Source organism: Cynoglossus semilaevis, unplaced genomic scaffold (genome assembly GCF_000523025.1).
Source record: "Cynoglossus semilaevis isolate Cse_v1.0 unplaced genomic scaffold, Cse_v1.0 scaffold1033, whole genome shotgun sequence".
NCBI classification, from domain to species: domain Eukaryota; kingdom Metazoa; phylum Chordata; class Actinopteri; order Pleuronectiformes; family Cynoglossidae; genus Cynoglossus; species Cynoglossus semilaevis.
This window is the reverse complement of record NW_007585109.1, coordinates 132,175-156,557: the sequence shown is the minus strand read 5'-3', so window position 1 is coordinate 156,557 and position 24,383 is coordinate 132,175. Positions and strand designations below refer to the sequence as shown.

The 24,383-nt window shown below is 36.8% G+C and overlaps 4 protein-coding genes across 6 annotated transcripts in view; 1 reads left to right on the top strand and 3 right to left on the bottom strand.

Annotated features, from left to right (window-relative positions):
• The window catches only part of tcf12 (transcription factor 12), a 52,732-nt gene extending 48,786 nt beyond the window's left edge, over positions 1-3,946 (bottom strand). For both annotated transcript variants that reach the window (XM_017030669.2, XM_008336958.3), the window contains exons 1-3: positions 3,673-3,946; positions 2,857-2,945; positions 2,033-2,105 (exon numbers count right to left, since the gene is read on the bottom strand). In XM_017030669.2, the coding sequence (XP_016886158.1) occupies positions 2,033-2,105; positions 2,857-2,928 (145 nt within the window). In that variant the 5' untranslated portion in view covers positions 2,929-2,945; positions 3,673-3,946. The remainder of the gene's footprint in view (positions 1-2,032; positions 2,106-2,856; positions 2,946-3,672) is intronic.
• Positions 3,947-7,930: 3,984 nt separating this feature from the next.
• On the top strand, positions 7,931-17,745 carry znf280d (zinc finger protein 280D). Of its 2 annotated transcripts, XM_008336955.3 has the most exons (18): positions 7,931-8,197; positions 9,097-9,227; positions 9,766-9,917; positions 9,999-10,098; positions 10,210-10,398; positions 10,481-10,555; positions 10,658-10,740; positions 10,861-11,048; positions 13,750-13,907; positions 13,995-14,095; positions 14,498-14,644; positions 14,764-14,898; positions 15,021-15,241; positions 15,508-15,648; positions 15,735-15,797; positions 15,881-15,996; positions 16,194-16,200; positions 16,381-17,745. In XM_008336955.3, the coding sequence occupies exons 2-18, from the start codon at positions 9,104-9,106 to the stop codon at positions 16,673-16,675; spliced, it is 2,295 nt and encodes a 764-aa protein (XP_008335177.1). In that variant the 5' UTR covers positions 7,931-8,197; positions 9,097-9,103; the 3' UTR covers positions 16,676-17,745. The 2 variants fall into 2 exon arrangements, with proteins under 2 accessions (XP_008335177.1, XP_008335179.1); XM_008336957.3 differs by lacking the exon at positions 16,194-16,200 and having other exon boundaries at positions 16,381-16,549.
• On the bottom strand, positions 17,290-20,991 carry LOC103398360 (testis-expressed protein 9-like). Its single transcript, XM_008336954.3, has 6 exons — positions 20,486-20,991; positions 19,849-19,940; positions 19,560-19,733; positions 19,135-19,269; positions 18,661-18,795; positions 17,290-18,571 (listed from the first exon to the last, which is right to left on the bottom strand). The coding sequence occupies exons 1-6, from the start codon at positions 20,577-20,579 to the stop codon at positions 18,494-18,496; spliced, it is 708 nt and encodes a 235-aa protein (XP_008335176.1). The 5' UTR covers positions 20,580-20,991; the 3' UTR covers positions 17,290-18,493.
• A 136-nt stretch (positions 20,992-21,127) lies between these two features.
• tex9 (testis expressed 9) lies at positions 21,128-24,359 on the bottom strand. Its single transcript, XM_008336990.3, has 12 exons — positions 24,286-24,359; positions 23,693-23,820; positions 23,519-23,582; positions 23,336-23,412; positions 23,066-23,111; positions 22,865-22,947; positions 22,616-22,785; positions 22,447-22,538; positions 22,143-22,316; positions 21,926-22,060; positions 21,707-21,841; positions 21,128-21,625 (listed from the first exon to the last, which is right to left on the bottom strand). The coding sequence occupies exons 1-12, from the start codon at positions 24,331-24,333 to the stop codon at positions 21,548-21,550; spliced, it is 1,230 nt and encodes a 409-aa protein (XP_008335212.3). The 5' UTR covers positions 24,334-24,359; the 3' UTR covers positions 21,128-21,547.
• Positions 24,360-24,383: the final 24 nt, after the last annotated feature.

Below are 24,383 nucleotides of genomic sequence, written 5' to 3'. Positions count from 1 at the left end.
TATGATGATGATGGGTGGCTATACAATCATGTCTGCATTTAAAAATCATCAACGTAACAAAGCTTTATGCAAGAACATTTATGCAAGCTGAACATTTGAGTTAAATAACTTTGGATATACACAACCTTTGAACTCGAACCTTGTTTATTAGGCTAATTTGTTACTGATCATTGATGATGGTAATTTATAGAATTTTAAAAACAAAATTGTTCACAAGAAATCCAACAGTGATGATTTAGTCATTGATACACGTTTCTAATGGCCAGTTCTACTCAGTTTTACTATTGATCTATAAAGAACAATTTTCTTGTTTTGTTTTTCTGTTCATGTCAAAAAAGACCAGAACAGACCTAACTTTATGACTTAACTGATTGGGCTTCATAACATTATTTTCCAAATCTTTATCATTCACAAGTTCTGTGTCTGTTTTGTTTAGCTCCCACTACATGTGTCTTTCCGTTCAGCAATAACTGACAACAACAAGGCTTTGTAAAGGACACAAAACATGCTTTCAAAGAACATAATGCTTGATTGTTGATCTTCTCTAGTAGCACATAACACAATGGATGTGCTTTGGATTGATGTCCAGTAGTGTTTGTAGTCAAAGACAACATTTAAAAGATAGCAAACCGAACTGTTGTTACTTGTATCACTCCAAAAACACCTTGTCGCGGGATGCTCGAATAAAAAATCATTTTTGAAAGTAGAATTTACAAACACAAACTTTAGGTGGATAAACACTAACCCTGTCCATAATTATTATCATTTCACTGACATACAGCTAACGAATAAAATCCAGTTTTCACGAGATTTTCCGCCTTTACATGGCATAATTAATCAGATTCCATATTTATTCCCAACACTCCCCACAGCACACAGTGATAAGCACAAACTGCTATGCTTCTGTAAACACTGAACACACCATGATCAAAGCAGAGAAAACAGGCCTGGCTTACACATTATTCATCTAAATGTAAGATTAGTGCATTCGCTCAATTTAAGCGGCAATTAGTTAAGTAAAATATTTACACGTTTCTATGACCCACGGTGTCTTTGTTCCACAGATTAACTACCACTCTCTGCTACAATTCCAGGTGGGTAGCTCGCGTTTGGAGCACCAGATGTGAACAGCGCACACAAGCGTCAAATGTAGGGAAGGAGGAACACATGCAGGACTGTGGGGTTTATGCCACTTTGCACAACTCAAGGCCCACTGCCCGTCAGGTCATTTTATGTGGTCTACCACAGCTTCTCATGTGCATGGTTCTTTTAAGGTCTGTTCTAATATGTACTGGATAGGTTAAATTAAATGGTCAAATTTTTATTTTGAGACATACATCCTACATTTTTGTGCAACAATATGTTTACTTTGCTTGATGTTAATATTTTGAATTAAAATTGTAATTCATATTAATGACGAAAAAGTAAAAAGTCTGTTACCGTCTGTTCAAATTCTTAATTTCTGGTTAAAGAATCATAAGTACTAGACTGTTGATCCTCATCGGCCCACAACTAAGCCTGGGTTTTAAATTTCGGTCCCTTGAGTGACTGAGTTTGACAACCCTGCTCTATTGAAAACTCAACCCAAAGCACATTCAAACAAAGGTGGAAGTCGCTAACAAGACCTGCAGGCAGGGACAGACTAGCCAAGTTTCTCTTTGGTCAAATTTTGCATAAATGCTTTTTTTCAAGAGCCTTGAAGAATGAAGATACACCATGGACAGGCAAATGCAAATAGATAAATAAAGGATGCAGTTAAACACATAACTGTAACTTTCAGCATTAGCTGCACAGAGTTAACATTAGAAACAGCATACTAGATGAGGAGGTGTGCAAACTGTTAAAACTGAAATGCAATATTCTTTTAGAATCTCCAGTTATCATACACATAGTAACAAACAATAGTTCTTATAAGTTTAAAAATGTAACTCAAATAAATGTGCATTTTTGCAACTTAACATTTCAACTGCTACAGGGACAATGAAAAGATCAGATGTTTTCCTAAAAGACTGTATGAGTGAAAGGGTCTCACCTGATGTACTGAACTGACTGCTGCCAAGAGTGGTGGGCCTGGTTTTTCCTCCACTTACAGGTGGAGAAAACATCTGTTTAGAAAAACAAGAAAAAGCTTCACTACAGAAAACATTCACAACACTAATGCCAGCAACATCAAATTAACCAAAACGTGCACATACGGAACTGCATTTATTTAACAATGATAGATAACATAAGGACTCAAAAATGTAAACGCAAAAAACAGGGTGATTAAATTGAAAAAGGAAAAAAGTACAAAAACAATAAACTTGTCACAGAGACATAACGCAATGACCCCTGGCTCCCCTGCAGAGGGAGCTGTAAAACACTATTTGTTTAGTTTATTTGTTTGATGTCAGGAGGTTTTGTTTCCTACATATCTGACTAACCATGATATCTTACTAAATGGCTATTATCCTCCAACAATGTCAAGACAAAGAAAAGAAAAATTTCCATTTGAGTTTTCTAATTTATGTCTATTTATGTTATTGTAACTGCCTCATCAATATTGATTTATCCCACCTACTCGGTCTATTTTCAACTGATTACAGAATATTAGTTTTGAGAATATTTGCAAAAAACAGAACACTAAAGAAACACACCTGGGTTTTTTTTCAAGAAAATGATTCTGCACTTTACTTTTGGATATCTTGTTTGTTTGTTTGTTTGTTTTACCATAAAGAGTTATTTAGGTTGGAAGGGTATTATTGACTAATCTTTGACGCTTTACTGGGTCTCATTAATGAACTAATCATGCTCTTCATCTTGTGAGATCATCTTGGACCTAAGACTGGGGGGTAAGGGGATGAAAAGGCATCTTACCGCACTGAAATCCAGCAGGTCACTTAATTCCTTGTCTGTTCCGAGAGCGGCAATCCGCTGCTGAGGATTCATGCTGTCGATCTAGAAACCTGGAGGAGAGGAGATCATATCATCTGCGCTGCCTACTTTATTAAGAAGAGCCTGCCTGTGGAGAACTGTTTGTTATGGCTGCAGAATAAAAAAAGACCATCAATGTGGAGTAAAGTTGGCTCTGGCTCTGCTTCACAAACACACTGACAGTCTTATCACAAATCCCTGCAATAATTAGTGCAAACATTATGTTGTGCAAATTATATTTTCCTTAAATCCGTGCGCTTATTTAAAATGAGATGAAGACGGTTGTTGGGGGCTGTGTAAACGCACGGCCCCGCTGCTTACCTGCAGCAGTAACATAGGGTTACCACCGCATGCTGCTGCTACATTTACATACACGACTCCCATTGACTTCTCCCTGACAGCGTCAATGTCAGTGATTTGTGTGACAGCTTTTCCAAACATTACCACAGCTAATAGAAAGGCATTTAGCCCCCTGGCTAACGTTAGCAGCAGACATTAGTTCATGTGCATTGAAAAAGGGCTAACTGACTGCTCAAAAGCAGCTTTAGCGGCGTTATTCAATGTACACATCAGTCCAAGAATTAACTATTCTAACATAAAACACACTGCATTGTCTAAGGATTACAAAACAGACAAAATATGAAAAGAAAATACATCATATTCTCTGATTCCAGCTCCTCGGCTCAATTGTTCTTTCTCAACTCACAACTTATTTCACTGCCCCGTAAGCTTTTTCACAAAACCACACTTATGTTTTACCTTTTTCTCGAGTGAAATCCAAACTAGGGTGATCTGGTAAAGGGTCGCTTTCTGACAAATTACCCCCAAATCACAAAATAAGCGTTAAAAACGACAAAGACAGGAGAAAATATCCTCTATATATCAGAAACGACTTTCCCTTAGGCAGACATTTTTACTGTGCACAAGCCTCAGCACCACGATGGCATCGATTATTGTATCCCTCCGCCGAGCGCAGTGACATGCTGCTCTGACACACACATATACACCCACACTAACACACTAAAGACAGTTTCTTCAGGTTTTTGTAAAGACTTGGATTCATCTGCCAATAATAATTGCACGCGCTAACACAGTGGTTCCCAAAGCGACGGGGCGGGCCACCCCAGGGTGCGCAGAGCAATTCTCAATGAATTACTATTTCAATTTTTTTTTTATTTGCGACATAGAAATTTCAGTGATTTGTTATTTAATTCTTCAATGAGAAAGTTATTTATGTAGAAGTTACCATTTAGTCAGGACTTAAAGCAATATATGTATGAATGTGTCAACACTGGTGTGGCTGCCCGACATTAAACCTATGTATGTTCTGCACTAACTTACACAGCAATACACGTCTTCATTCACATCTTCATCATCAGCCTAAAGACTTCATTATTACTGGAGAAATTTTAAATACAAAAATTTTAAATACAAAACTGTTATAATTTATTTGTATTCCTTCACAGTTTTTATCACCTTACAACAAACAACACTATTGATGTCAATGAACTAATGAAACATTGGTGGACTGTAATATTGTTTTGTATGTTATCCTTTTTATGGAGTCGTAGACCCAGATAGGAAGGTGTAAATAAAGGGGAAAAAAGAAAAAAAAGGCTATTGATATTGTGTTGAAATGAAGGTACTGTACATGTCAACAATTTTCTCTAAGTGAAAAAGACATTTCATGTTTTGCAAAGCAGTAGATCCAACTTATTTGAAAACAATAAGCTCTCATCAACGTACCAAACAAAATTATGATGCAGCTTTTTAAGACTACCTTCCAAATAAAATGCAAAACAATACATGAGGATTATTATTACGCAATTAATAGATGTTTAATCCAGTGTTGTGCATTAACAGAATAATGACAGCATATACATATAATGACAAAGAAAAACATCTTCTGTTTAAAAAAATTTAAAACACCTTAAGTATCACCTGTAATTAATGGAACAAAAACAAAACATTATCAAGAGACAAAACATGTTTTTGACATTTTTAAATTAATGGATAAAATTGCAAGGCTCCATCACAACATAAGGTATGAACTCTTGCTGACTTAAAGAATAAGCAAAGACAGCAGTGGTAATGCGTCATCCAACGGCTATCTTTAACACCTGCAAATTGGGCCTTTTCAGTTTATATTTGCATGATGACTCTGTAATGGAGATTTAAGCTAAAGAGCAAAGGTAATTTTCCAATGCACATTAAGCATTTAGTTAAGTCACATGTGGTGTTTGTTTTCCTCTAATGAGTCTTTTACATTATCTCACAGAAGACAAACAAACAAAACTGTTTGGGAATAATTCACTTTCTTAGAAAGTGGGGCAGAATGGTGAGATGAGGCATATTCAGCCATATCACAATACTTTAGCATGGGGGTTACTATTTTATGTACACCTTTATTTACATTTTCTGCAGCAAACCTGCTTTGGCACAACTGGTGGCACATCTTTAAATACAGGTTATATTATGGACATAACACGATTGTAATGAATAAAGGAAAGACTCCATGTTTTGTTATCACTGTATTATACAAGTAATGTAATAACTTTTGTTGAACATACATGGGAAAAAAAGAAACAACTTTGTACAAATCGGACATCAACTAGGGTATGCCGTAGTCTAAGGGTTTCTAAAGCAGTGTCACCTTATGTGAACTTTAGCTGTATGGCTGCAGCCTTTGCTAAACTAAAATGCACAACTTCACATAGAACGTGACCGATGACGCCGGTGAGACCTGAGCAGTATGTTATAAAACATGCTGTTGTTGAGTTTTTAAACGTCTCCAAATCCCCTGAGTTTCCTGTGTCCACACTTCCCTTCTGTTGTTCCTGGCTCACTGCGTCACTGAACGTGAAGTTCTCATCATCATCACATTTTGGAAGTTCTTGTTGCTATTTATTACTTTGCATAAATAGAAAGTGTTTACTTTTATTACACCTCCACACCTGGCATAAGCCACTGTCCGGGGACATGTTTTTGGTAATTTGTCTTATCTTATTTCTGACAAAAGAAAACAACATTTGGTTTTTATTTCTATAGGATTCTGAATTTCAATGACCAGAACGGACGTTATAAGAAATGAAATATTGACGGCTAAGTTTCTGTTAATGAAGTTATTGAGAAATAGTTTAGATTATTTGAACATGAGCTGAGGAACAAAAGATGTTGGGGATAGAATTGACAGAGAAAGGTACTTGAGAGTCAAGAGAAGAAAAAATACGTGTATTTACACAAAAGGTCAACTGTGTTGACCCCTGAAAAAAAGTACAGAAGATTTGAAGAATGTTATTTGTCATCAACACCAGCAGAGCCTTTACTAAAATCAAGTTAAAATCAAATTGGACTAATGATTATTGAATTGTTCAGATGTGACATAATAACAATGGCTGAACAAACATGGCTTTCTTGCTTTGTGTTCTAAATATTTTTTTCTGTAACATTTATGAGATGATTATGGCTGTAAATGTGTGCCTCAAAGTCCCAATATTCTTCTTTACAACATATTTGTTTTGAGGAAAAAAGTGGCTTAAAACAAACAATAAAAGGGAAAATGTGTTTCAGATGTGTTCAAGAAGATTTTTGAAGACTTTAGAAAATGATGAGAAGATTCATCTGTGTGCCTGGAACCCATTGGGTTGTAGACAACTGAGTTTATTTATAATACTTCTCATGTGTTTTATATTTTTCACTGTTGTGGAGTTTGTTTACCGCTTGTTAGTTTCTGGTGTACATATGTTTTTTTTTTATTTCTCTAATTTGATTTTTATAATTTCTAAAATAAGAAGATTTTAGTCATTCAACTCCAATTATTTTTTTATTTTCAAAAAAGCCTGGTTTTCTGATTTGCTATTGGCAATAACGTCAAAATTAGATTACTTACATCCTGAAATGATGAAGATTATTATGAGGGCCTAGGAACAGACAGACAAGAACAAAGACTGGTTGACCTTACAAGACACAAAGGTAACAGGGAAGGAACAGGATTTATGTGACATGTAGACATTTAAGAAAAGTTAGGCTCAAAATAGTCTAAGCATAAAAAGACACAACTGTGCCCAAATTGAAGAATAGTTCAGTGTCACATCACCACATAGTGGTCAGACTCAGTGGTACAAATGTGCATCTAATTTTTTCATGTCAACTGAGCATCACCTTTCTTACCTTGCATATCCAAATGTTAGGTGAACGACAACGTAATTCATATAGAAATAACAATTGTTGCAATAATTAGCTATCCAAATTTGAGACGTATGAAAACAAGGACTTGTGCCACATTTTATTGGTCATCTGGCACAAAGGTCATAAAAATCTTTAGACACAAAGAAGGGCCTGGACCCATAAATATAAAATCTTTTCATTTTTACGAGCCATGTTTTAGTCAAACACTTTGGCAACTAAAATCTCTGTTTTTTTAATTTGTGCTCATAATAACACAATGTGAAAAGCTATTGCTGGCATCATAAAGCAAACCTCAATAATACTTAGATTAAAACACTACATAATTTCAGCAACCAGCTTCTGCTTCCAGTGTTTTTCTGTGGCTTCCCAGCAGAATCATGGCCTGCAACAAAGGTGACTCTGTCCAATTTCTATGTTTGCTCTACAAGTATTAGCCTACAGTAAACCATTTGAATTTGGTCTACTGTAGGCTAATATAAAACGGTCAGGTTCCTACATTGCGCCCATTATTACCGGCTCCTGGTGTAAGTCAAATTTGACATAATGAAGACATTAGCTCGCCACCTTATAGGTGGGTAACATTCATGTAATCATCTATTAATTAAATTTACATTTTTTTACATTTACATGGAACAACATCTGTATGTTATATATATATGTATATATATATATATTATATATATATATATTATATATATATATAACTTTTTTAACAATGAAGATTGGCGATTTGCTATTGTGATCATTGTTGTGATGAAAAATGTTACACAGGGGGCAGCACTTTGTTGCTGAGGTTTATAGTCGCTTGAACCTCGATGTGAAGAAGAAAATTCGGTGTGTGATTGGTGCAGACTGTCTTGGTGGTCTTCTGTCGCCCCAGGGGCCGCAGCAGAAGGACGCCCCCTCCCTCTGTCTGCCTGGAGCATATTCCTTTTTTGCGCGAACTTGTTGTCCTACTGTGGACGTTGCCGAACGTTGTAAATCTGGCCTCAGCTGTGGCGCTTCCTGTGTGTGGGGGAAGCAGATAGCAGACACTGTGAGCCCGACAGTCAGAGCCAGACAGGGAGCAGCCTTTGTCCCATCTTTCGTCGCTCAGGTAATTCACTGACTTCCACAGGGAGCAAATCTAATGCTGTGCTGATACGAACTGACCGTGCCAAATGTAACCAAGGGTAGAATGCGACACCAGTGTCAGTAGACCCTCAGTTTTTCAACCTTGTCTGCAGCACATGAGCACCCCAACATTAGCTTTTTTAGCATTGGTGGCTAACGTGTCCAACCAGCTAATAACAACAACACAGTACTGAACAAGAGCATGCTAATGTTAGCTTTTGATGTGGGAGAACTAAAGAAAACGGACACACCTCTATGACAGCATTATACTTTCTATAAGATGTATTATGGCAAATCAATTATAATGTCACCGCCTTTCCCTCTCAAGAAAAAGCTTTATTCATGTGCTACAAAGTACTTGTAGCACATGTACTAGCCATTCATATGTTTTCCCTTCTGGGATGTCATCATACATTTACACCTTGTTTGGTTCCGTTGTAAGAGAAAAAAACTGCTCTTTATCGAGAGAAATGCACCATAGAATGGTCCACTGGGTCATGGGGACTATTAAAAGTTTACAGAGATGCAGAGACCTTGTCCTCTGCCTGTTTTTTATCATGAAAGTGATGAGATTGTACCAAGTCAGAAACATACAGTAGTACTAATGTTAATTGTGTTGCATGAAAAAGGTGGTTGTTTTGATATATATATATATAATGTTGTTTCCCACACTCTTTTTAAAATCTGTAGCCTAGTGCTTTGGTATTATAGTAAAGTATAGTGTTTTTTACTTTATTACCAAATCAATCAAACTAAGATTTTTGGCTGTTGTTCTGAACTGTTTGCAGCAGGTCATAGAGAGAGTTGGACAATAACTGTCAAAGGTAGCTTCTTTTTCTTTTCTTTTTTGTTTTATCAAATGTTCTTTTTTTGTTGTTGCAGCTCCACAATGTCTGAACTTTTTATGGAATGTGTGGAGGAGGACCTGGAGCCCTGGCAGAAACCAACACCTGAGGTGCATCTGATAGAAGACGATGACGATGATGACGAACCCATCTTTGTTGGAGTTCTCTGTAAGTTTCAAATACATTTCACGCTAATATACTCAAAGTTTGTATAGAGCAGTGGTTCTCAAACCTTTTCTACAGAAAACATTGAGCTCTCTGAGTACCACCATGATGACCAACATTAGAATATAGCAGCGTAGGCCTTCCCTGTTAGCTCAACCACAGGAGAGATGTTTAGAAATGTTTATAAAGATGTTTATATTTATATGTTGTATTAAATGTGCATGCTATGTTTCAGATTTATTCAATTGAAAATGTAAATGTAAAAATATGAATTTTGCCTGCGTACCACCAGAGAGTGCTCGTGTACCACTGGTTGAGAACCACTGGTTGAGAACCACTAGTATGGAGTATCAAGCATTTTAACACGTATCTTTGTAGTGATATTATATATGTATATGGAAAATTACAGATACAGATTTTGTTCTCTTGACTAGTATTTTGTTGCATCTTTTGCCAGCTGTGCCTCTTCTGAAGTTTACTGCTACACTTTAAAAGGATTAAATAGCAGATTTACTTTTCTTTTTTTTTCTTTTCTTTACAGCAAATGACCAAAACAACAGAGAGCACAAAACTCTATCTACTAAAACATCTGCTCTAAAGGAACAATGTCCACCAAAGTCACTAACTGCAGGGAAACATGTAGCATCCCCACTGACAACAGTGACTCCAAAACCTGTCATTATCAATAACCAGGTATTTTTTATTTATTTTTTATTAGCCTGATATATGATAAAGAGAGACTGTGTCCTAATGTTGATTCAATCCATTTTACAGGGCTTTATTGTAGCTTCTCCACAGTTAGCAAACACTGGTGGACTTATTGCCTCTCTTGGTAGACAGTATCCTCCTGGAACATCATTTACAATTGTACCAGGTAAAACAAGGCAAAACCATCCCATTGGAGAGTATATTGTCAACAAAAAACTTTATTGGAAATTGAAATGGTTATGCCAATTTTTTAAGACTTCATATCTCTCGTTTACAGCTGGCCAGCAGCAGGTTTTTCAGCAGGTCAGTACAGGATCAGAGATGTCTGGTGCTGTTCACAGGCCTCAGGTGCAACGAATTAGCAACAACATTGTTACATTATCTAATGTCAAGAGCCCGCCCCTGTTTGGACCTCAAACTACTATCCAGCCAGTTCATTCAGTTAACACTGTTGTCTCTAAAACAGGTAAGTTGTATTTTTACTCCCACAGTGGTTTGATGTTGGTGAGTATAAAAATAATAAATGTGTTTTCTTGGGTCTAATGCAGATCAAACGTCATTTAAGCGACTTTTACCAAAAGAGCAAATAGACAACATAGTCAAAAGAGCAAAGCTTGATTCAGGTAAGTGTCCTGAAACAATAAAACATTTTTAAAAAGTTGTATCTCTTTAAGTCAGTAAAGTGAGAAAACACTAATGACACTTTTATTTACCAACTCTCTCAGGAGAAAATGGGACCACAAAGAAAAAATGCTTTAAGTGTGCAGAAGAATTCTCCACAACAGAAGCTCTAACATGTCACATCAGGGTGAGTAAAAGTCAGGCACTGCCGCGTCATCACAATTTTAAGGGTGTGTTTGGATCTTTGATCGGCCAAATGTGATCTCCACAAAAACGTGATTAATGTGAGTCTTCTCTTTTGTTTCAGAGTTGTCCTTTAAATAATGAAGGGAAATCTCCATCAGCTCAAACCATGGCTGCAAACAAGTTCATCATGCTGGTTGCTGATTTTTACTATGGCGAGTTTGAAGGCGATTGGAAGCGAAAGGAAAATCAGAAAACCAACATGACTTTTAAGTGCCAGAGTTGTTTGAAAGTTCTCAAGAACAATATCAGGTAAGTTAGCGTTGTCATAAAGCAAGCACAATGCACAGCGCTGATCTGAGTGTTTTGCTGTTACATTATCATTCATTGGATGTGGTGGATGTGTTTGACAGTGTAGCTCAGTATTTACTTTTCATTCAGGAAAATCGAAATCATAAATGAGATGCCATTTTGTTTAGCTGTTTGACAGAGGGCAGTATTAAATTGATTAATATGAAAAGCTCAAGCAAAGTATAATGGTTTAATGCGGATGCAGTGGTTTAAATATAACTAAAATGATTACATTTAAATGTCTGGAAAAAACAAGACGCATAATTTTACATAATGTGGATGAGGTTTTATATATATATATATATATATATACATATATATATATATATATATATATATATATATATATATATATATATATATATATATATATATACACACACACACAGACATTTTGGTTGACGACTGATTTAAATAAATAGATATACACCTGAACTGAATTTTCATCTATATCCTCTCTGTTTACTATGTTCATGCTGTATATTAATATAATACATTATTATATAATAATAAAATATAATAGCATTTTTAGATTTTATAATGTTAGATATGTGTCTAGTGGCAGTAAAGAAGAGAAAGATGAAGTCATGTTGGGCTCTCACTGCAATTTTCTACCCAGATGGATGACAGTATCACAGTGTTTTCCTCTTGGGTCTAAAGATGAAAAATGACTGCTAGTTTACTGGGTGTAAGAACTGTTCCTTTGATTAAATAACTTGGGTTCCAAACACTACAAAAAAAGCTTCAGTAAGCTGCTTTTAATGGGGAAACACATTTGTACTGCAAGTGCACTCTCACAGTAGAGGTCAAAGGGCACCCACATAAAAATTTCTATTAGGGGAGCTGAGGAAGCGAAATGTACAGGCTGAAAAATGGGCCGTGTCTGTTCAGGGCATCAGTGGCAGGAAGCTGTGGAAGTGTGCGTCGCAGCCACTCAGGCACTGCATCATTAGGAAACACAAAAGTCTTTGTGTAATTGCTGATATTATAAGGACCATTATACACACTTAGAACGTGAGGGCCAAAGAGATTATCTCATTTATCTTTAAACCCTTCTGGGATCCCCATCATAACTGCAACATGCTCACAGCCCATGAATATTTAAATTTTTACCCTCTACTGTTAGACGCTGCTTTTATTTTATGGCATTTAATTTGTCTGAGTTCATTGAATCAATATATACTTCTTATAATAGCAGATGTCAGCGTTTGCAGACAAAAATAAAGGTGGTTTTTAATGCATTCACTCTTAACCTTGATGCTAATGTGTGTTCTCTTATCGAATACATACGCTTTGGTTAGCAAAAAAGTAAAAATAACGGTGACCTTTTACTACCTTAGAGAAATCTTTTTTTTCTTTGTAGCTTATTGTTCATGTTTCTACATTTCCTAAATATATTTTTCTTAATGAACAGAAGTGACTTGCGTTGTAGGGTTGAATCCATACACTCTGTCTGACTCCAAACTTTGAAGATATATGCAGCTACAAGGGTATTCTCTTATTTTAATGCTGAAAGTGGCAAAAATGCAAATAATTCTTAATGATTTTTAAATGATGCTGTAATTTATGTGCAGTAGCTGTCAGGTTTTGAGCATTTATTTATGCCGTCCCAGGTTGGGAAAAGAATTGTGTTTATATATAAACTGTTTATATGTAAACTGCATGCAGAAAAAAGGATTTATTTTTGTAGGCAGGGAGAAGCCTCTTACGTATACTTAAGGTAAATATGAGGATGGATAAAAAAAAGTTCTTAAAAAGATATTTATATTAAATGTTGTACAGGTTTAAGAAGTGAAATGAAGACACCTTAGGTTTCTAACAGCTTTGACAGGTTTTATCATTATATCTTTGTGAAATGTTGAGGTGTGTTATGTTTAGTTTTTTGGGGCACAATTTTTCTTGTTTTTTCTGTTTTAAAACTAAGAAAATTTGGGGGGGGGGTGTTTCAGTCAAGTCAAAGAAATAGATTGTGAGAAGTTCTCAAATGAAGACACACCTTACAGTTTGTCGGTAGACGGTAGAAAATGGGAAGATAAATATTTGTTATTTTCTGTTGTAATTAAGGATTTTTTTTGTCTAAGTCTTTTTTGACTAACCCCTGTTAATGTTGTTTTACAGATGCTAACTGTTTTAACATCTGAGTGTCTTTTTTACTCCTTAAATATCCTGCATAAAAAATGTTGACTTAAATTAAGATAATCTGAAAATGGAGGAGCAGCGACAGATGGTCCGTCCTTCAGGTGTCCTGTGTTCAGAAAAAGAAAAGTCAATGGAGGAATCGTTAATAGCAAACTTTATCTACCCTATATCTTAGCTCCACAATTTTAACATAATTTCTTCCTATTCTTTTTGTACTGAAGTATAGCACATCTAGAGGAACTGTTTTTTTTAATCACCTGTTTTTCATTTCTATTCCCATGTGCTGCACAGTTGCCAGAAGCATCTTTGAGTTTCATACCTCTGCCAGTTAACTGTAGGTCTGTAGACACACAGAATTTGGGAGTTCTTTACTTCTCAGTTAGAGAATGAGCCACAACATTCTGTCCCATAGCTGTTATTTGAATCTGGTTTTAGACAGTTAGGTAGTTTGAAATTTCCATCAACTGATCACAAAAATGACGTGTTTGTCTTTTCTGTCTGTGTCTGTCCCTCTGATCCTCAGGTTCATGAACCACATGAAACACCACCTGGAGCTGGAGAAACAGAACAGCGAGAGCTGGGAAAGTCACACCACATGTCAGCACTGTTACCGCCAGTACATGACTCCATTCCAGCTGCAGTGCCACATAGAGAGTGCTCACAGCTCCATCGAATCTTCATGTATGAATCATTTCAGCTTCTGCACAAAGTCATAAAGTACGACGGCTTAGACAAATAATATTTTTTCTGGATTCTTATCTTCTGCAGCCAATTGCAAGATATGTGAGCTGGCATTCGAGACGGAGCAGGTTCTACTGGAACACATGAAGAATCACCACAAGCCCGGGGAAATGCCTTATGTCTGCCAGGTCTTGTTCTCCGTTAGATTAAAGTGAACTACTGTGTGGTTACTCCAATGGTACAGGTTACAGAAAATGCAGATTCCAATCACTTCTGTGTTTTTGGTTGGTTTCCACGCCAGCTCTGACACACTTCGATAGAAGTGTTGAAAGCACATCTAATGATTTTGTTAAATGCATGCAATACAATATAATAATTTTTTTAAACTTAAATTATAATATATATTTTCTCATTCATAAATTCAGAGTGTTCATATTCGTAAAGTAAAAAATTTGAAAAGAAATAAAACGTAGTTGTAATAATTTTTGTTCCGAACCAAAAGAACTAATACAGGAGAGAAAAAACAGTTCAGTTTGATGTTTGGAGGGAATAATTCCACCGATGTTAAAATTCCAGTTTTGTGTCGACAGGTTTGCAATTACAGGTCGTCCTTCTTCTCAGACGTGGAGACACATTTCCGAACTGTCCATGACAACACCAAAGACCTGCTCTGTCCCTTCTGTCTCAAAGTCCTCAGAAGTGGTCACATGTACATGCAGCACTACATGAAACATCAGGTATCCTGCTGCGAGTTGTACAGTCTGTTTTCAGAGAACATTTAGAACCGTCCAATGGTTTATGTTGAAGTCTGTAGTGTGTCTGTTCTCCGACCACATTGTTTTCTTTGTTCTTCTAGAAAAAAGGAATCCATCGCTGTGGAAAATGCCGCTTGAACTTCCTGACCCAGAAGGAAAGGGTGGAACACAAGACTCACTTTCACCGGACCTTCAGAAAACCTAAAGCTTTAGACGGTCTCCCTCCAGGCACAAAGGTTTGACTCTCCTACAAAGCACCTGACTGTGATATTGGAATCAGTTTTTATTGTAATAATTTATTCACCTTTTTTAAAACAGTGAGCTTTGACCCCTAACTTGATATTTTTCCTTCTGGCAGGTAACCATTCGAGCCTCCCTCAGTGGAAAGAACACAGTGGAGCAAACCTCTGGTCGACCTGCTGTTACTATCAGTCCAGATTTCAGTCCGCAAACTGCAAGTCCAGCTGGCGTGTCCAAGAGTAAAGTGAGCATGTCTGGGGCGGCTAAAGGAAAAATAAACCAAAACAAAAAGAAGGACGATCGCACATCCAGACACAACCTTGCTCTCGTGAACCTCAGGTTCGACACTTTTTTGTTTGTGTTTGTAGATTCTGTTTTTAGTTTTATATTATATATAATATTTTATTGTAGAGGTCTTTTTCCTTTAAAAAAAAGACATGTTTAGACATTTATCATAAACTTTTAACTAGATAAGTTCTAGTTTATTTACTACCATATGACAAAACCATCAGTCATCAGAACGCAAAGCATAGAATTATGACTCTTTTGGACACTATTCATTATATTGATTGTAAAGTTGTTCTTGTCTTAATTTCTATTTTCAGTATCAACAGCGACCCCTACAGATGCATCGAATGCAACTCCCGCATCGATGACTTCTTTTCCCATTTCCCGTTGTTTTCCAGCTGTGGTGCATGTAAATATCAAACAAGTTGTAAAGTTTCCTATGGAAATCATATGATAAGGTGAGCGACACTTCAGCTGAAGAGTGATTGTGCTTCTTCTTTCCTGCATCTTCTCTAACCCTGAGGTCGTCTCTGTCTTCGGCCAGGTTTCACAGCATACTCAGCAAAAGCAGAAAGAACCACCACAAGAAAAAGTCAACCGCCTTAAAGTGAGGCTGAAGCTGTGTACCCTTGAAATACAATTCTTTGGTAGGATGAAGTGTTAATTTTATCTTTTTCACTTCTTTTTCAGATTTACTCTAGTCTGTCTCAACTGCGACCTCCTGGTGGACGCATCAGGTGGTGACCTGATGACAAAACATCTGACTGACCGACCAAGTCACGTATGCAAAGTCATTCAGGAGAAAAGTATGCTTTTTTTTCTCAAGTCAGTTAACCTGATTAATCTCCACAAATGATTGAATACAATAAACTGGTTCATTTCTATTTGCAACAAAACCTTAATCAGCACAGGAACAATTTCAACATAAATAATAATAGTCCAAATAATTGTCTTTTTGTTTTAAAATGATGTTTTCTGTTTTTTTTTTATTCCAAATCCAAAGATCAGAGGTAAGTAAAATAAAAACATTTACATGTTTTCTTTTTTGTCTTCTTTGTGTACTGCATTGATTATTGTTTAATGTGATTTAAATGTGGAATTTTCCTTCTGTAGTTGGATACATTTTAAATAGAATATGATTCTGTATTTTTTTCTTAACAATAATATTTTTTTTTTCCAAACCCTATTAGTCAGACAACAAAAGTGTTGTACATGATGACATCAGCACCAAATGAAGTAGATGTGAATAAGGCCGACACAGTCACCTGTGGAAGTTTCTCTGCTGACACCCTCAACCAACCAGCACCTGTAGCAACACCGGGGAAGTTGGCCGGAAAAGGTGATTCATGTACACTAGATGGCAGTGCAGAGCACCATCAACAACAAGCAAGTCTCCCGGGTCGTCAAAGTACTGTAAAGCAGCCCCCTGTTTGTGAAGTCGTTTCAGTGGACGACGACGTCAAACCTGACACTGACTCTGAATAAAACAGGAGCAGAAAGCAGATCAATTATATTTTTTCACCTAAAACGTTAACTTTTCTCTTCTTGAAATGATAGGACTGATTTTGACAGACTGAGCCTGTCCTCAGTCCTGTGTAGTCAGTAGTCTGCACACATCCTCCTTCACTTACTGTACATATACAGTATGCAAAACGCCTGTGTTTACAAAGATAAATGCATTCAGTACTGTGTGGTCTGCCTTTTAAAACCTGTAGGATCACTTCGTCAAATTTAATTGCACTTTTTCTCTCATTGTTTAAAACCATGACATTTGTCCATGATGTGATTCTGATTTTTCCTTTAAATGATCTGTACCATTGGGATCAGGTTCTCTCGGTTATACACTGTATACTCAGACTGTATTTCAATACTGCAGTGTCTTCACATTCAAACAGCATTTCCACCCCGTTTGGTCTCCTTTTCTTTCGAGTTCATTTTAGAGGCTACTTAGGATTTAGACATTTTGAAAATGTTTATTCCAAATATACTCTATAACTTATAATCTCTGAATGTCTCATTTTAAATTGCAGATTTAAATTTAAGGTCGTAATATTTTAATTTCTCTGTTCCCTACTCTGGTCTGCTGTTGTTACAGGTTCATGTTAAAGAGTTGAGGTGAGGGTTTACAGAATGTAGCTTTAAATTTATAGACAGCATTCAACACCTGCATTTTAGGAAAGTTGATCCTATATTTATTGATTGAGAATATATGTTTGTGAAATGTTTGGTGAAGGAATAAAAGGTGAGGTTTAAGCACTGGGCCCAAGAGTTATTGGAAGGTAAACTGTATTGCTGTCAATTGTGTTTAATTATAGAAATCATAGGAAATTATTTTTTTACTTCCCAACCATCGATGCCTCATTTGTTTTTAATCTTTCATTAAAGGAAAAACTTTATTTTCTTTTAAACTGGGAAAAAATAAGGAAAACATTGTTTACTCTTCTGGACAATATTTGTTATTTCAAGAAGTTTCCACTTGTACATACATCTGTAGAACAAGTCTGTAAATGCCTCTGTCTGTGCTGACACAGTAAAAACATCTTTATAGATTTTGACCTTCTTGGTACTTTGTGAGTCAAGGTCAATGTCAAACCACCTGTCTGATGTTCAGGGAATTGTGTTTTTGATAAAGTAACAGAAAAGCAGTGCCATCTACAGTAATTTCTGAGATTCTGCTCTTTTTTTTTATTTCTAACAAAGAAAACTCGTGTTAAATATAAAAAAAGAAATTGCAGTTTGAGGGCAAATAACAGAAATGACAGAAAAAGGTTCATCAATTGCTTTGGAGTTGTAGAAATTTACTAACTTGTTCAATTCATGTATAATGGAATTTTTTTTGTGGTTCACAGTGAATAAATACTTTACATAGAGGATATATATAAAAGTACCAGTTTCTAAAAAAAATCTTAGGAACAAGCTAAGGAGAAATCATTTCCCTATCTCTTTTGAAACTATAATTAAATGTCTTACTGCTTAAAGTTCAACCATCACGTCAGACACATGGGCTACATTTGGTCCATAACCCTTATTTTAGGCACTCTTACACAGTGGGTGTCTCAGAAGAAGAATGAAAATATAAAATTATATTCTGTCATTTTTCATGTGTCCTTCAGTGGTCTGTACTGCACATGATGTTTCTGTACCAGAGTTTTCACCTTTAGCCTGCTTTGATTTTGATCAGTTGTTGTTTAATGACAATGTAGGAATATATGAAATCATTTTTCACAGAAACAGTACATTCTTCAGACTTTGCCCTGTGGCCTGTGACTAAAACATTCAGCTGTTGTGTCTGGTTCTCTGCCTTCATGACTTCCCCTTGTTGAGAGCCTTCTTGAATTCCTCCTCCGTGAAGGACAGCAGCCTCGAAGCTTCGACGTGCATCTGTCCACAGATTTACACAGTCGGCTTTAGACTTGGTCAAAACGTGACCAGTAAATGGTTTGTACTGTATGATCGGAGGAGTCACTGACCTTAAGTTTCTTCAGAACATCGATGAGCTTCAGCTGTTTCTTGAATCCAATAATCAGTTCTGCTTTTTGTTTTTTGAGCACTTTGTTTTCAGTCAGTACAATTTCTTTACTCTGCTGTTCCGAACTCAGCTTGTCCTTATTTAACAGAGGAAAATAAAAAATAAAGTCATAATTTGACTCTGTTCAGTTATTGAAGAAAAGAAGCAGACAACATGGACCACATGTTTAAAGATTTTTGATGTGAAATGAAAACCTCAAGAACTGGTACAAAAATGATATGTGAAGATTCCAAATAATTTCAAATATGTGATAAAGCTGCAATAAGGGTTTTGTGTGTGTGTGTGTGTTCTGTTCACTGAAGACAAAGGGTCCATGTTCTCCACCAAATTATTTTATACAAGAGCAGAAGTTAAACAAGGACGTACTGAAAGTCGCCAGTGGAGGTCGCCACAGCCAGTGTTAGTCACTGTTTACCTGATGGATTTGCTTCATCTTGCTGAGTTGGGTCTTTGTTCTCTCCACCTCCTCCAGAGCTCTGTTCAGACGAAGCTCCAAAGCACCCTGATTGGCCGCTGCCTGCTCCTGGGCTTCATCCAGATCTTGTATTTCCTGCAGGAAATGATCACTGAGTCAGGTCTGGGCAGCATCAGTCAAGACACATACATAGAAAATAAAAAAATGTTGGTTTTTCAACTTTTTCATTTATTGGAATTATTTTTTAAATCTAGCCCATAATTTAAATGCAAAGTGAAATATTTACTTTTCAAACTCATCAATAATTTAAGAGTGGAAAATGAGGATTACCTAAACTGTCTCAAAGACAAGAGGCTGTGAATGAGGTCTCAAAGCTGTGTCCTGGAGTAGTCTGACATGACACTAAATGTGGCTTAAACACTAACCTTTTTTAAAGCAGACACCTGCAGCTGAAGACCTTCACATTTTTTAGTCGAGGCCTCGGCTAAAGCTCTGTGCTTCTCAATCTGTGTTTGCTGACCGTTGGTGGTCTTCCTCAACCTGGCTCTGTCCTCCTCTAGGTCTTTAATTTTTGCCAGGAGTTGAGCTTTTTCATCATCCTGCAATATCACAATATCAGAACAATGACGTCTATATTTTTGACTACGTCTCCAAACAAGCAGGGATGGCGCTCGTTGAATTAAAAATTATTGTCAGTCGACAGAGGCACAGCACCTTCTTAGAGTACTCAGATAAGAGTTGATCAAATTTGTCCTGTAATGTGTGTACTTTTGTTTTCAGTCCCTGCACCTGAGCTCCAGAGATCCCTAAACACAAACAGAACAACAATTGTGTAGAATGTCAGTACCACAGTACATGAAGAAAACCCACACACACATAAGAAAAACATTCCAACTCTGTAAAGTAAAACCATGGTTTGAACCGATGACTTCGGTGCCGTAGGGCCACTAATCACTCTCTAACAACCACTGTGACCCCTGCTGCAATATGTGGCAAAAACATTTAAGCCTTGCTTCACCAATAAACTACACAGCCGTTGTCTTCTGTCAGACGACAGAGGCCACATAGATTATTCTTCACAGACCCTGAACCTATCAGTCATTCTGACTGCGCGTCCTACATTATAGCAGCTGTCATTACGCCTTAAATTCCTTCCGTTCATTCATGTTCTTCTTCTTCTGTCACCCATCCTCTTTGACACGTCTCCATCTACTTCACTTTACTTCACATTAGTTTTCTCTGATGAGTTAGTTGTTTAGACTCCACCCCCAAAACTCTAAAAACTAATTTATTAGTCTAAAAACTAATAAATCCTAATATCATATTCATTACAGATTATACGGACATTTACCTGCTCCTACACCGTCTCCTGTTTTATAGCCATCTGTGTCCACTTTCTCAGAGGTAAGAGTCTTATTTGTGGCTCCAACGTTGGAATGATTCATCTTCGTCTCATCTTTCTTTCAAGTAGGTTAATTCATGGTGTTCTTAAAATGTCATTAGCACCTTCTTTACCTCAGACCCCTGCTGTAAACTGAACCCCGGTGAGTCTTCATTAAAGACACTGATGCTGAAGATAAGTGTCGATGTTTTTAACCTTTCATCATGTCTTCCTTTTATCTTTTTTTTTCACGCTCTGCTCAGGCTTCATCCCACTGGGTGTGTCAGAGACCTGACTGTACTCTAACAGCTCAGTAAAACCACAAAAGTCAAATGTAATATAACATTACAACTGTACACACAAGTAAAAACTGTTTTGCCAATTGGTTCCACCAAAACATTTTCATCTTCCATACTGTCCTTTTATCAACATGAAACAGGAAACTGATGTTTGTCATTTACCAACGACACCGAAACCGTTGCAACTGCAGCCTTCAACATGAAGCTAAAATTGTATAAAGTTGTATTTTGTGATTCTAGTGTTAAAGTACTTTGCTTCAATTGACCTCAGAAACACAATCCTACTAAGAGACAGCAGCTGACCTAAAGGTTCTGTAGTTCTGAGGAAATATGATTTATCAGAATACACTCTGAGAAAAAGAAAGCTGAGAATGAGTTGAAAATACAATGTCAAGTTAAATTGTAAGGTTTATCCTTCGAATCAGTCACAGTTTCCAGCACAGTCTCTTCATAATCACAGATCTCAAATACTGATAAGAAAGCTGTGGTTGTGAGCTAAAAGAGCGAGATTTTTGTTGTTGAAACATAAAAACACAGCAATACTCCATTTTCAAATTCTATAACCATTAGGTGGCGTGCTGCCCCATAACCTGTGGACAGGAACAGTGTTATATGACATTTGGATATCATTTTGCAAATTCACAAAGTGAAAGAAGAAAATGACATCCCTACATTCTACAACACACAGAATTCAGCACCAAAAACTGGACACATTTAATGAAGTGTTGAATCTTCATGACCTTCCCCAGTCCAGAGCTTTCATGAACTCTTCTTCTGTGAAGGACAGCAGCTTTGCAGCCTCAAAATGCATCTGCACATAAAAACAAAACCCTCTGGTTAAACTGTTGCAGTGCAGAGTTTCAATTGTGCGCCATGTCGACGAGACTCCGACCTTTTGTCTCTTAAGGATGTCGATGAGCTTGAGCTGTTTCTTGAATCCAACAATCAGTTCTGCTTTCTGTTTTTTCAACATTCTGTTTTCAGCCAGTAAATGTTCCTTACTCCGGTGTTCCTCGCTCTCCTTGTCCTGGTTAAACAGTAGATAAGGGAATGATTCGTAAGAACCTAAAATCAAGAATCTAAAAGTCGTCTGTGTTCACTGACTGTTCACCTTATTCATCTGCTTCATCTTGCTGAGTTGGGTCTTTGTTTTCGCCACCTCCTCTAGAGCTCTGTTCAGACGAACCTCCACAGCACTGTGAGCGGCAGCTGCTTGTTTGTTTGATCGATTCAGGTTTTCTACTTCCTGTGGGAGTTCAAGACCAAATTCAGGAAAAGAGTTCTGCGTTATTCAAACTTTCTCAACGCCCTGTTCTCTTGGTACAAACCTTATTTAAAGCAGACACCTGCAGCTGAAGACCTTCACATTTTTTAGTCGAGGCCTCGGCTAAAGCTCTGTGCTTCTCAATCTGTGTTTGCTGAATGTTGGTGGTCTTCTTCAACCTGGCTCTGTCCTCCTCCAGCTCCTTAACTTTCCCCAGGAGTTTGGCGTTTTCATCATCCTGCAACAACACGATTACAGCTCTGACAATGCAAACTATTAATGTCTGATTTTCCTGAGAAGTTGTGCGGAAACTAACTAAACAAAACACATTTCTAGATAATTCCGCGCCATCTATACCTTTATACTACCTTTTTATAAAATTCACCCGACAGCTGATCCAGTTCTTCCTGCAATATTCGCACTTTTGCCCTAAGGACCCGGATCTGAGCACTTGCGACGCCTGAGCGACAAAAAGAGAAGAGCTTATTTGTTGAATTCTTGTCAGAGAGAAATGACAATGACATCCACTCCATTTACCTGATCCTACGTTCTCTGCTTCGTTGGACAGATCTTGGTCATCAACAGTGTTTTCCTGGGTGTCGCAGCTGTTCATCTTCTCCTCAATGTCACGAATCGTCTTTGCCACAAACAAATCTGTGGAGTCGTCTACAGCCGCCAGCTCCTCTGCCCCAAGAACCTTTGTGCTTCTGTAGTCATTGGAGGGACATATGTTTGTTTTAAAACTGTTGCTTTTTTCTTTTTAAAATATCCTAAAATCGAACTCACTGAGGTTCACAATGAGTCTCTTTTCTCAGTGTTCTGGGACACATGTTCCGTGATGGGGATGTTATCCTTTTCTTAGTCATCATCTGAGAAAAGAACAGCAAATAGAAAAAAGACAGACGGATCACACACACAAAAACAACTACAATTAAGTTTCAACAAATATTGTCTACAATTGTATTATAGTACAGCATGATGATGTACCTTTAAGGCAGGCCCTCGCCCTATGCACTGGTCAGACTTTATTGTCCTGCAGGTAAAAATATAAAATATTAACTGGAATGTCTGTTGATTTTCTGAAGAATGTCAAATGCAAAAATGTTTCATTTGTTTAGCTGTTATTTATCTAGAAATAAAACTTGTTTTGATTTAAACACAATGGAGTTAAAACAGACTAGTGCATCATATCATAAGCAGTAACTCATAGAGAAGCCTATCAATGTCTGTCTCTCATTCTAACTCAGAGTCGTTTACCTTGAATCGCCTTCATCTCCAAACTCACTGAGCAGCAGTGTTGACATGGGCTTTGACAGAGCTTCATTCTGTTCTCTCTAAGATACAGTCAACACACAGAGCGTTTTTAAATAGTCTTTCACAAGGTTCACTTTTTTAACTTCACAAATGGAGTTAGCAAATGGAGTCAGACTGAACACGTACCAGAAGTTTTTCGGCCTCTTTTACTATCTCTGCTGTTTTGGCTTCAAGCTCTGCATTCATAATTCTATCAAGAAAGAATCAATCAAGAATAAATATCAAACTTTGGTTTACTGACATGTTTGTCAAATGAGTGAAAACAGAAAACTGAAAGGGTAGGGGAACAGAAGGTCTTACTTGTATTCTTCTTCTTTTGCAAACAGATTGTCTGAGTCGATCTTTTTGAAAGCAGATGCAGATTTTACCTTTGGTTTTATTTGATCCATCTTTGACTTCTCAGCCTTAGAACTGGATGTTGGGCGTTTCTTGTATAAAAATCAAGCAATATAGATGTATTTATCATATCATATCATACATAACAGCCTTCTATAGTCTGTTATGTATACAAATAAGCATTCTTTTCCTTTTGAACGTTAGAGTCATATGTGCTGTGCATGTTAGTCTTAGGATGATGTCAGTAACAAACAACCAGGAAAAGAAATATAAATACAAATATTTTTACTATATTTAGAAATGTTGACCAAAAAGACTTTTTTTGTTCATTTAAAACAATTACATTCACTATCACAAAATGGTAATTTGCATAAGGTTTGAGAGAAAGAACTCTTTCTCTCTGAAGTCATTTCTACGTAGGAAAATGTATCCATCAAAGTATGTAAGTAAAAGACAAATTATATTAAAGTTGATCGACAATAAACTAAAGATAGACAGAGAAACAAAGGTTTGCTAATATAATTAGGAAATAAACATAAAGAAAAGAGGAAACAAACCAGTGAAACGTAGGAAGAAGTCTTTTTGGCCAAACTCATTTCCGCCATGATACAGAAACAGAGTCTGGTTGCTTAGTAACGTCAGCCTGTTTTTCTGC